Source organism: Meriones unguiculatus, chromosome 3 (genome assembly GCF_030254825.1).
Source record: "Meriones unguiculatus strain TT.TT164.6M chromosome 3, Bangor_MerUng_6.1, whole genome shotgun sequence".
NCBI lineage: Eukaryota > Metazoa > Chordata > Mammalia > Rodentia > Muridae > Meriones > Meriones unguiculatus.
In genome coordinates this window covers 67,566,096-67,579,394 of record NC_083351.1, presented here as the reverse complement: position 1 = coordinate 67,579,394, position 13,299 = coordinate 67,566,096, and the positions used below count along the sequence as shown (strand labels likewise).

At 40.6% G+C, this 13,299-nt stretch overlaps 1 protein-coding gene across 1 annotated transcript; it reads left to right on the top strand.

Annotated features, from left to right (window-relative positions):
- Nucleotides 1-8,771: 8,771 nt before the first annotated feature.
- On the top strand, nucleotides 8,772-12,347 carry LOC110553970 (trypsin-4). Its single transcript, XM_021646287.2, has 5 exons — nucleotides 8,772-8,811; nucleotides 9,664-9,823; nucleotides 10,711-10,964; nucleotides 11,282-11,418; nucleotides 12,147-12,347. Exons 1-5 carry the CDS (start codon nucleotides 8,772-8,774, stop codon nucleotides 12,294-12,296), a joined length of 741 nt encoding a protein of 246 aa, XP_021501962.1. The 3' UTR covers nucleotides 12,297-12,347.
- The last annotated feature ends 952 nt before the right edge of the window (nucleotides 12,348-13,299 follow it).

Below are 13,299 nucleotides of genomic sequence, written 5' to 3'. Positions count from 1 at the left end.
ATTGTAGAAATGCCCATCCTGCCAAAAGCAATCTACAGATTCAATGCAATTGCCATCAAAATACCAACTCAGTTCTTTACAGACCTTGAAAGAAAGATTCCCTGCTTCATATGGAGAAACAAAAAACCAAGAATCTCCAAAAACAATCCTGTACAACAACAGATCACCTGGAGGTTTCTCCATCCCTGATCGCAAGCTGTACTACAGAGAAATAGTAATAAAAACTGTACAATATTGGCATAGAAACAGAAAGGAAGATCAATAGAACTGAATAGAAGTCTCAGAAATAAACCCACACACCTATGAATACTTAATTTTTGACAAAGAAGCCAAAACCATTCAATGGGAAAAAGAGAGCATCTTCAACAAATGGTGATGGTCCAACTAGATGTCTACATGCAGAAAAATGAAAATAGATCCATATTTATCACCCTGCACAAAACTAAAGTTCAAGTGGATCAAAGACCTCAACATAAAACCAGATACTCTAAATCGGCTAGAAGAAAAAGTGGGGAACAGTCTAGAATTCATTGGCACAGAAGACAACTTCCTGAACAGAACACCAAAAAATGGGACCTCATGAAACTGAAACGCTTCTGTAAAGCAAAAGACACTGTAGTCAGAACAAAAGGACAGGCTACAGACTGGGAAAGGATCTTCACCAACCCCATATCTGACAGAGGGCTGATATCCAACATATATAAAGAACTAAAAAACTTAAAATGCAATAAATCAAGTAATCCAGTTCAAAAATGGGGTATGGAGCTAAACAGAGAATTCTCTGTAGAGGAATATAGAATGGCAGAGAAACACTTAAAGAGATGCTCAACATCCTTAGCCATCAGAGAGATGCAAATCAAATGACCCTGAGATTTCACCTTACACCCATCAAAATGGCTGAAAAGAAAAACTCAAATGACAACACATGCTGGAGAGGTTGTGGAGAAAGGGGAAACCTCCTACATTGCTGGTGGGAATGTAAACTGGTACAACCACTCTGGAGGTCAATCTGGTGCTTTCTCAGACAATAAGAAATAGTGCTTCCTCAAGACTAATAGGCATAAACCCAAAATTTGCTCAAGTACACAACAAGGACATTTGCTCAACCATGTTTATTGTAGTTTTATTTTTAATAGCCAGAACCTGGAAACAACCCAGATGTCCATCAATGGAGGGATACAGAAATTGTGGTAAATTTAAACAATGGAATACTACTCAGCAATCAAAAATGAGGACATCATGAAATTTGCAGGCAAATGGTGGGATCTAGAAAAGATCATTCTGATTGAGGTATCCCAGAAGGAGAAAGACACACATGGTATATACTCACTTATATATACCTATAAGATATGATAAACATAACGAAATCTATACACCTGAAGAAGATAAACAAGAAAGAGGACCGGGGGTAAAATGGTCAATCCTCACTTAGAAAGAAAAAAAAAGGGGGGATGTGCATTGGACATAGGAGAAAACAAGTAATAGAACAGGAGCCTACCACAGAGGGCCTCTAAAACACTCTACCTAGCAGTGTATGAAAGCAGATAGTAAGACTCATAAGCAAACCTTTGGCAGAGTGCAGGGAATCATATGAAAGAAGGGAGAGTTAGTATGATGTGGAAAGGACAGGAGCCCCACAAGGACAAAATATATCTGGGCACAGGGGTCTTTTCTGGGACTGATACCCCACCAAGGACCATGTATGGGTATAACTTAGAACCTCTCCTCAGATGTACTCCTTGGTAGCTGAGTAACCAATTGGTTTCCCATAGTAAGGAGAACAGGGTCTATTCTGACAGAAACTCAATGGCAGGCTCTTTGACCTCCTAATCCCCCAAGGGAGGAAGAGTCCTGCTAGGCCACAGAGGAGGACTTTGCAGCCAGTCCTGAAAATACCTGATAAAACAGGGTCAAATGAAAGGGGAGGAGGTTCTCCCCAATCAGTCGACTTGGAAAGGGGCAGGGAGGAGATGAGGGAGGGAGGGTGGAATTGGGAGGGTATGAGGGAGCAGGATACAGCTGGGATACAAAGTTAATAAAATGTAAATAATAACAAAAATTAAAAAAATAAAAAAGAGTTAAAAAAAAAACAATTCATACCCACAAATCCAGCCTATATACTAGAAAGAAAAATACAACCCTGGAAAGCTAAGTATGTTCAGGGAAACAAAGAAAAGAATCTCACTACAATAAAACTGAAAGTAACTAAGCACACAAACACATTACCATAGTCAACATCAACATCAAAGGATCTAACAGCCAATGGTGATTACTCTCTCTCAATATCAATGGACTCAAGACTCCAATTAAAAGACACAGACTAACGGAATGGATGCATAAACAAGATCCAACAATCTGTTGCATAAAAGAAACACATCTAAGTCACAAAGATAAACATTACCTAACAGTAAAGGGCTGGAAGACTGTTTTCCAAGCAAATGGACCCAAGAAGCAAGCAGGAGTAGCCATTCTAATATCTAATGAAATAGATTTTCAACAAAAATTAATCAGAACAGATGGGGAAGGTTATTTCATACTCATCAAAGGAAAATTCCACCAAGAAGACCTCACAGTTCTGAACATCTTTGCTCCAAGTACAAGAGCAACCACATTTGTAAAAAAAGACATTAATAAAAATGAAACCATACATAGAGCCCCACACATTAGTAATGGGAGACTTCAACACCCCACTCTCAACAAAAGACAGGTCAACAAAACAGAAATTAAACAAAGAAATAATGACTCTGACAAATGTCAGGAATCAAATGGACCTATCAGACATCGACAGAACATTTCACCCAAACACAAAAGAATTTACCTTCTTCTCAGCACCTCATGGAACCTTCTCCAAAATAGACCATATAGTTAGTCACAAAGCAAGCCTCAACAGATACAAGAAGATTGAAATAAAACCTTGTATCCTATCTGACCAGTATGGTATAAAGCTGGACCTCAACAACAACAGAAATAGCAAAAAGCCTCCACACACATGGAAACTGAACAACTTGTTACTAAATGGCAGCTGGGTCAGGGAAGAAATAAAGAAAGAAATGAAAGACTTCCTAGAATTCAATGAAAATGAAAACACAACATACCCAAACTTATGGGACACAATGAAAGCAGTGCTAAGAGGAAAGTTCATAGCACTAAGTGAAACTTGAAATATCTCATACAAGCAACTTAAAGGCTCACCTGAAAGCCCTAGAAAAAAACAGAAACAAACATACCGAAGAGGAATAGATGTCTGGAAATAATCACACTCAGGACTGAAATCAATAAATTAGAAACAAATAAAATAATTCAAAGAATCAATGAAACTAAGAACTGGTTCTTTGAGAAAATCAACAAGATAAACCCTTAGCAAAACTAACTAAAAGGCAGAGAGACAACATCCAAATCACCAAAATAAAAAATGAAAAGGGGGACATAACAACAGACATTGAGGGAATCCAAACAATCATTACATCTTACTTCAAAACCTTTATGCCACAAAATTTGAAAATCTAAATTAAATGGACAATTTTCTTGATCAGTTACACTTGCCAAAGCTGAATCAAGAACAGATAAGTCAATTTAATAGTCCTATATCCCCTAAGGAAATAGAAGGTGTCATCAAAAGTCTCCCATCCGGAAAAAAAAAAAAAAGCCCAGGACCAGATGGTTTCTGTGCAGAATTTTGCCTGACATTCAAAGAAGAGCTAACTCCAATTCTCTTCAAACTATTCCACAAAATAGAAACAGAAGGAATCTTACAAATTCATTCTATGAAGCCACAGTCACCTTGATACCTAAACCTCACAAAGACCCAACAAAGACAGAGAATTTCAGGCCCATCTTTCTTATGAACATTGATGCGAAGATACTTAATAAAATACTTGCAAACTGAATCCACGAACACATCGAAGATATCATCCACTATGACCAGGTAGGCTTCATCCCAGGGAAGCAGGTGTGGCTGAATATACTAAAATCTATCAATGTGAACCACCATATAAACACTGAAATAAAACGACCATGTGATAATACCCTTAGATGCTGAAAAAGCATTTGATAAAATCTAACATTCATTTACGTTTAAAGTCCTGGAGAGATCAGGGATACAAGGCACTTACCTAAACATAGTAAAGGCAATATACAGCAAGCCTATTGCCAACATCAAACTAAATGGAGAGAAATGTAAATAAATCCCACTGAAATCAGGGACAAGACAAGGCTGCCCACTATATTCATACTTCGATAACATTGTTCTTGCAGTCCTTGCTAGAGCAACAACACAATTAAAGGAGATCAAGGGGATCCAGTTTGGAAAGGAAGAAGTCAAATTATCAGTATTTGCAGATGATATGATAGTATACATGAGTGAACTCAAAAATTCTATCAGGGAACTCCTACAGATGATAAACACCTCCAGCCAAGTGGCTGGATACAAAATCAACTAAAAAAGTCAGTATAATCCTGTATACAAAAGACAAAAGGAACAAAAGACAAAAGGGACTAGAAAGAAATTAGGGAAACAACACCCTTCACAATAACCACAAAAGACATATCGTACCTTGGTATAACTCTAGCCAAGCAAGTCAAAGACTTGTATGAATAAAACTTTCAGTCTCTGAAGAAAGAAATAGAAGACGATGTCAGAAAATGGAAAGATCTCCCATGCTCATGGCTTGGTAGGATTAACATAGTAAAAAATGTCCCTGTTACCAAAAGCAATCTACGGATGCAATGCAATTCCTGTCAAACTACCAGCACAATTCTTTACAGTACTTGACAGAAAAATTCTCAACTTCATACGGAATAACAAGAAACCCAGAATCGCTGAAACAATCCTCTACAATAAATGATCTGGAGGTATCTCCATCCCTGATCTCAAGCTGCACTATAGAGTAACAGTTATAAAAACTGCATGGTACTGGCATAGAAACAGAATGGTGGATCAATGGAATAGAAAAGAAGACCCAGAAATAAACTCACACACTTATGGACACCTGATTTTTTACAAAGATGCCAAATCCATTCAATGGAAAAAAGACAACATCTTCAACAAATGGTGCTGGTCTAACTGGATATCTACATGTAGAAAAATGAAAATAGATCCATCACCCTGCACAAAACTAAAGTCCAAGTGGATCAAAGACCTCAACATAAAACAAGACACACTAAACCTGTTAATAGAAAAAGTGGGAAGAGTCTTGAACTCATTGGCACAGGAGACTTCCTGAACAGAACACCAACAGCACAGGCTCTAAGATCAACAACTGGTAAACGGGACCTCATGAAACTGAAAAGCTTCTGTAAAACGACAGGTTACAGATTAAGATCTTCACCAACCCTATATCTGACAGAGGGCTAATAACCAGAATGTGTAAATAACTTAATAAGTTAAACAGCAACAAATTAAGTAACCTAATTAAAAAATGGCGTACAGAGCTAAACAGAATTTTCAATAGAGGAACATCAAATGGCAGAGAAACACTTAAAGAAATATTCAAAGTCTTTTGTCATCAGTGAAATGCAAATCAAAATGACCCTAAGATTGCAGCTTACTCACATCAGAATGGCTAAGATCAAAATCTCAAGTGACAACACATGCTGGAGAGGATGTGGAGAAAGAGGAACCCTCCTCCATTGCTGGTGGGAATGTAAACATGTACAACCACTCTGGAAATCAATCTGATACTTTCTCAGACAAATAGAAATGGTGCAACCTCAAGACCCCGCTGTACCATTCCTAGACATATATTCAAAAGATGCTCAAGTATACAACAAGCACATTTGCTCAAACATGTTTGTAGCAGCTTCATTTGTAATAGCCAGAAGCTGGAAACAATACAGATGTCCCTCATTTGAGGAATGGATACAAAAATTGTGGTACATTTACACAATGGAATACTACTCAGCAATTAAAAATAAAAAAATCATGAAATTTGCAGGCAAATTGTGGAATCTAGAAAGATCATCCTGAGTGGGGTATCCCAGAAGCAGAAAGACAGACATGGTATATACTCACTTATAAGTGGATATTAGACATATAATATAGGATAATCATTCTAAAAAGCTGTACACCTAAGGAAGCTAAGCAAGGCAAGTGAAATGGAAATCAGAAGAAGGAAAAAACAGGAAACATGACAGGAGAATTTCTCAGAAGGCCTCTGAAAGACTTTACCCAGCAGGTAATCAAAACATATGCTGAGATGCATAGTCAAATTTTGGGCAAAGTGCAGGGAATCTTATGAAAGAAGGGGGAGATAGAAAGATCTGGAGGGAACAGGAGGTACACAAAGGGAGCAACAGAAGTAAAAATATGGACACAAAGGTCTTTTCTGAGACTGATACTGCAAACAAGGACCATGCACGGAGATAACATAGAAGTAGCCATGGCAGCTCAGTGTCCAAGAGGGTTCCCCAATAATAGGACCAGGGACAATCTCTGACATGAACTCATGGGCTGGATCTTGGATCAACACCACCTGAGTGGGGAGCAGCCTTGCCAGTCCACAGTGGAAGACAAAAAGAAGCCAGTCCTGATGAGACCTGATATGGTAGGGTCAGATGGAAGGGGAGGAAGACCTCCCCTATCAATGGATTGGGGGAGGGGCCTAGGAGAAGAAGAGGGAGGGAACATGGGATTGGAGGGGAAAGGGTTACATCTGGGATACAAAGTGAATGAATTGTAATTAATAAAATGAAATAAAATTTTTAAAAAGTGGCTAAGATCAAAAACTCAAACTACCACACTTGCTGTAAAGGATGTGGAGCATGGGAAACACTCCTCCATTTCAGGTGGGAGTGCAAGCTTATACAATGACTTCGACAATAAATTTGGAGCTTTCTCAATGTAATTGGGAATAGCTCTACCTTAAAACCCAGACATACCACTCCTGAGCATATTTCCAAAAGATATTCCACCATAATAGAAGGACATTTGCTCAACTATGTTCATTGCAGCTTTATTAACAATATCCAGTGACTGAAGACAAACCAGATGTTCCTTAACTGAAGAATGGGTTTAAAAAATGTTGTCCAATTAAACAATGGAATACAACTCAGCTATTAAAATCAAGGACACCAGGAAATTTACCAGAAAATGGATAGAACTAGAAAATATGATCCTCAGTGAGGTAACCTAGACCCACAAAGACACACATTGTATGTACTCACTTGTAAGTGAGTACTAGCTAAATATTACAGGATAACCATTTTACAATCTACAAGCCCAAATGAGCTAAGTAATAATGAGAGCCCAAAGAAGGATGCTTGAATATCACTCAGAAATAGGCACAGAACATGGATGGAGAGGAACCTGAGTGGGAAAGAGTGTGGGGAGGGCATATAATGTGGGTATTAGCTGAGGGTAGAGCAGGGGATGGAGGTAAGAGGGCTGGGAGATAAAAGAAAAACCGATGGTTGGGACATCTCTGGGACAAGCTGGAGACCTTCCATGAAGTAGACTCCTGGGAGGACAGGGGGTGACTTAAGCTGAGATTCCCAGCAGCAGGGTACATGGAGACTGACTATCTCCTGTAGCCAGGCAGGACTTCCAGTGGAGGGAGGGAGACACCAACCCTCCCACAAAACCTTCAGCTCAAAATTTACAATGTCCACAAGATGTGCTGGGATAAAAATGGAGCAGAGATTGAGAGAATGGCCAAGTAACAGCTGCCCCAAATTGAGACCCAGCCTTTGGGAGAGAGCTAACCGCTGACACTATTAATGATACTCTGTTATGCTTGCAGGCAGGAGCCTAGCATAACAGTCTTCTGAGAGCCTCCATGCAGCAGTGGATCAAAACACATACTGAGACTCAAAGACAAACATTATGGTTAGTATTCAGAAAACCTTGTAAAAGTGTTGGGAGAAAAACAGAGATCCCCCTGGTGTTCAAGAACCAACAGAATCAACTAACCTAGGCCCCTGGGGGCTAACAGAGACTGAACCACCAACCAAAGAGCATGCATGGACAGGAACTAGGCCTCCTAAACATATGTAGCTGGTGGGCAGCTTGGTCCTCATGTGGATCCTCTAACAAATGAAGCAGAGACTCTCAAACACATGCAGTTGTCTGCTATAGGATCACTTTCCCATAGATGGGCTGCCTTGTCTGGCCTCTGTGAAAGAGGATGTGCTTATCCTTATTCAAATTAATGTATTAAGGCTCTTATTCGCCCCTTTTCTGAGTAGAAAGGAAGAGAGAATTGGGGGAGGGCAAGTGGGAGGATGGATAAGGAGGAGAGGAGGCAGTAGGCTGTGATCAGAATATAAAGAGAATAAATAAATAAAATAATGAGAAAAAACAAAGAATCATCAGCTGATAGTTATTAGATCCAGATACAATTTTTCTCCTCATACATCTTCAGGTCCTTGAATAGCCATGTATCTACTATTGCCAGGTCTTTCTCACAGTAAATGAAAGAGCTTTCTTGTGAAGTTAGGATGTATCTAAGGTCCACGGCATTCTATACCACCTACCCACTATAGATCAGCTTGGAAAGACCCAGCTGCACAGAGTCTATGTTTCCACTGTTTTTACAAGAGTCATTTCTAGAATCAACTCCTTTCCTGTGTGCACCAAGAAGAAAACTTTCCATATCACATGCACCTTTCCTACTCACAGAGTAGACAAACAGAACAGAGATGATGTAAGACTCTGGGAAGGAAACCCCACAGGTGTGCTTGTGTAGGAGCAGTGGGGGCCCTCTCCCTAGTCCCTCCTTCTCCCTTGGTTGGGGTATAAAGCAGGCCTCCCTCCAGTACTCACTACCTTCGCCACAATGAGTGCTCTCCTGTTCCTGGCCCTTGTGGGAGCTGCTGGTGAGTTCCATGCTTTAACCCACGTCCTTCTCTTCCTTCCTCTTGGAGCCATGAACCCCACCACCAAGGCTGCTTTTTTACCCTCTGTACCCCAATGTCTTCTCTTCCCCTAAGATAATGTATGCATCCAATCTTTCAGACTTCTCTGTAAGGCTAAAGTTACTTTCCCTTCTGCCAACATTTATTATGTGATCAGAAAGTCTGAAAAAGAAAGACGTGGTGGTTCCATGAAAAGAATCAGCAAGCCTCCTGCTTGGCCCTAACAGCTTGAGGATAGTTCAGCCCTACTTCTGTTAATAAAGGATACTCCTAAGTTGAAAGTTGAAATCCTCCTTATAATGTAGCTTTATATCTTAAAATTCTGACCTTATGGGCCTGGGACAGTGACTTTGTATTATTTAAAAAAAATGTCAATGTGCTTTGAGACTTATAAACAAAGATGCTTAAAGCTTTACTTATCCAGGATATTTTCCAAAATTGTTCCAACCACAGTAAAACTCTTGAGCTTTGTTATCCACAGGGTGTAAATGAAGGGTGAACATGAGATCAAAGCAGGCAGTGTATTAGACAACTAACTCTACCCCCTATTTCTAGATGCTGAGAGCTTCACTTAGCCTACCTATAGTAAAGTACCAGAAAGCAGTCACCTACAGAGTATTTTTCTATTGTCCTGCTCTCTATATTTCAGACACACTGTTTTACCTTACTGGTGATGCAATGGAATCTTTTTGCCTTCATTTATGGTACTCATTAAGAATTCCTAAATAACTGAAAGCTGACAGAGGCCTGGGGTTTCCACCTTGTAGCACCTTGACTGATTATCTTATCAATGATCTCTTATCTTTATTCAAGTTGCTTTCCCTGTTGATGATGATGACAAGATTGTTGGAGGATACACCTGCCAGAAGCATTCTGTCCCCTACCAGGTGTCCCTGAACTCTGGCTACCACTTCTGTGGAGGATCCCTCATCAATAACCAGTGGGTTGTGTCTGCAGCTCACTGCTACAAGTCGTAAGTGATGGGCCCTGATTGTACAATCAAACACTTGGCTTTTCTAGGGGCATTGTATAAGATCAGGCAATAACTAAAATAATAAATTGATTGGGAAGAGAGAGAGAGAGAGAGAGAGAGATTACTGACTGTAGCTTATTTCATGAGATTAGAAGAATAAGGATACAGAATAGGAATCTTTTCACATCCCTAAACCATCCAAAATAAATCAATGGTATAGGTAACAAAAGCCCGGAAAGTTGAATGTCCGGTACAATGAACCAAACATGAAGTCACAAAAAGACTTTCAGAAATTGTCACACCTTGTTCTATTTCAGGGTGACAAATGGTTTCAGTGACTATGGACAACCTATACTCCTTTTGAAACTCTCTGTTTCAATTAATTTCACTGCATATAGAGAACTCAAAGTCAATTTCTATACCAGGGTGAATAAAACCTGAACATGCATCAGAATCAGCCAGATTATCAGGCAGAAAATCTAGAAAAGAAACGCAGAAAGTGAATTCATACCAAGTTGAGAGGTGCCACAGCTGCATGGACCATGCTATTCTCATCCCAAACTGTACTAGAGCCACTAGATTAACAGTTCTTAGTATGGTTTATAAATTACAAAGACGCAGAGAAATAATGAAGATACAAGAATGTATTTTGTATACAAAGGAGGGATAGCAGGTTGATGTCTAGCTGAAGTCCTTCTCCTCACCTGTCTTTGAAGCAGACAGGAATTGGTTCTCACAGCAGCACTTGAACACCATGGCTCTGAAATATCTGTTACACTAAACTAGGCCTCCTCCCCACTCCACACTCACTCAGCAAAGAGTGTAATGACTCTGAAGGACTTGAGGTATTGGAGAGGCAGTCTCTAACATGCCTCTCTTTGCAACAGCCGCATCCAAGTGAGACTGGGAGAACACAACATCAATGTCCTTGAGGGCAACGAGCAGTTTGTCAATTCTGCCAAGGTCATCAGGCACCCCAACTATAATTCATGGACCCTGAACAATGACATCATGCTGATCAAGCTTTCTTCCCCTGTGACCCTCAATGCCCGAGTGGCCACTGTAGCTCTGCCCACATCCTGTGCACGTGCTGGCACTCAGTGCCTCATCTCTGGCTGGGGCAACACCCTGAGCTCTGGAGGTAAGACGATTCATCTACATTCTTTACAAATTTTCAGATAAAACAAGTGCCTACCCTTAGAAGCCAACGGGTTTCTGAGATGCAAATACATTGCACATTCTGCAATCAGTACAGGGGATATTTGCAGACAGAATGATTCCAGAATGTAAACAGGACATCCTTCCAGTAAGGACATCAGTAATGACTATTCTGGGATCAAAGTTTCTTGGTGAGCCGTACTATCTTGAAGAATGCTCCAGAGCCACAGAGTAGTCAACACTGGAATGTTGATTCCTAGCCTGATCTGAATCACATATTTTTTTATCATTCCCTGAAAGTGAACAACCCAGACCTGCTGCAGTGCCTGGATGCACCAGTGCTGTCTCAGGCTGCCTGTGAAGCCTCCTATCCTGGAGAAATCACCAATAACATGATCTGTGTTGGCTTCCTGGAGGGAGGAAAAGATTCCTGCCAGGTAATTCGCTCCCTTCTCATAGAGAGGACAGGAAGTCCACAAGGAAAGCAACAGAACCAGAAAATTTGAACACAGGGGTCTTGGTAGAGACTCATACTCCAACCAAGTACTATGCACAGAAATAACCTAGAACCCCTGCACAGATGTAGCATATGGCAGGTCAGTGTCCAAGTGGGTTCCATAGTAATGGGAAGAGGGACTGTCTCTGACATAAACTGATTGACCTGCTCTTTGATCACCAACCCCTGAGGGGGGAGCAGCCTTTACCAGGCCACAGTGGAAGACAATGCAGCCGCTCTTGATGAGATCTGATAGACTAAAATCAGAAGGAAGGGGAGGAAGGTCTCTCCTATCAGTGGACATGGGGAGGGGTATGAGTGAAGGAGGGCTTGGGAAGGTGGGATTAGGAGGGGAGGAGGAAGGCATTTATGGGGGGGATATAAAGTGAATAAAGTGTGATAAAAGATTTTAAAAAAAGAAAGAAATACCTTATTTTCTTAGTAGTGGGAATGGAAGCTCCAAGTCTATGGTGGAAGAAGTTTCCTCTACTGGGTTTACAGAAGAGTGAGGAGGTTTATTCTGAATGTTATTTTTGTCATGTTAGTAAGAATGGAGGAAGCGCTGACAAATGGAGGCAAAGGATGGCTATCATGGCATCATCAGGTTAGATTAGCTATGGTCCTTTTTCTACATGGCTCTTCCCTAAATGCTTTATTTCTTCATTCCAGGGTGACTCTGGTGGCCCTGTGGTCTGCAATGGACAGCTCCAGGGTGTTGTCTCCTGGGGCTATGGATGTGCCCAGAAGGACAAACCTGGTGTGTACACCAAAGTCTGTAACTATGTGGACTGGATCCAGAACACCATTGCTGCCAACTAAGCATCATCATCCCCCTGAACTCACTATGCTAATAAAGTGAATGTTTCCTTACTTTCTGTGTCTCTGTCTGTCTCTTTATCCTCTTGTCTGTGGGAAATAAAATCTGATTTGGGTCCTTTTTGTCTACCCTTGTTATGTGGTAAGCTTCCTCCATCTGAAATCTATTGCATGGGATAGCATTTCAGCAGCAGTTGAAAACAAAAAAAACAAAAAAAACAAAAAAAACAAAAAAAAAAAAAGGAAAGTTAAATGTTAGAGGAAGTATAGTGTAGTTTTTTCTTTTACAAAAACATGTATCAGAAAGTTGATGCTAAAATATTAATAGTCTATTGTATTTACATGTGATTTTTAACTGAACACTTTCAGGAACACATTAATTGATAAAGGAAAAATAACATTTTAATTTAATTTTTTATTTTTAATTACACTTTATTTACTTTATATCCCCCCTCTAGTTCCCTCCCTCCTCCCCTCCCAATCACTTTCTCCCTCCCCCTTCTCCAAGCATGCCTTTCCCCAAGTCCACTGGTAGAGGAGGGTTTCTTTTTCTTCCTTCTGATCCTAGTCTGTTAGGTCTCATCAGGAGTGGCTGCATTGTCTCCCTCTGCGGCCTGGTAAGGCTGCTCCCCCCTCAGGGGGAGGTGATCAAAGAGCAGGCCATTCAGTTCATGTCAGAAGCAGTCCCTGTTCCCATTACTATGGAACCCACTTGGACATTAAACTGCCATGGGCTACATCTGTGCAGGGGTTCTAGGTTATCTCCATGCATGGTGCTTGGTTAGATTATGAGTCTCAGGAAGGACCCCTGTGCTCAATTGTTTTGGTTCTGTTGCTCTCCTTGTGGACCTCCTGTCCTCTCCAGATGTTACTATTTCCCACTTCTTTCATAAGATTCCCTGCACTCTGCTCAAAGTTTGGCCCTAAGTCTCCACCTCTGCTTTGATAGTCTGCAGGGCAGAGCCTTTCAGAGGCCCTCTGTGGGAGGCTCCTAATTTGTGTCCTG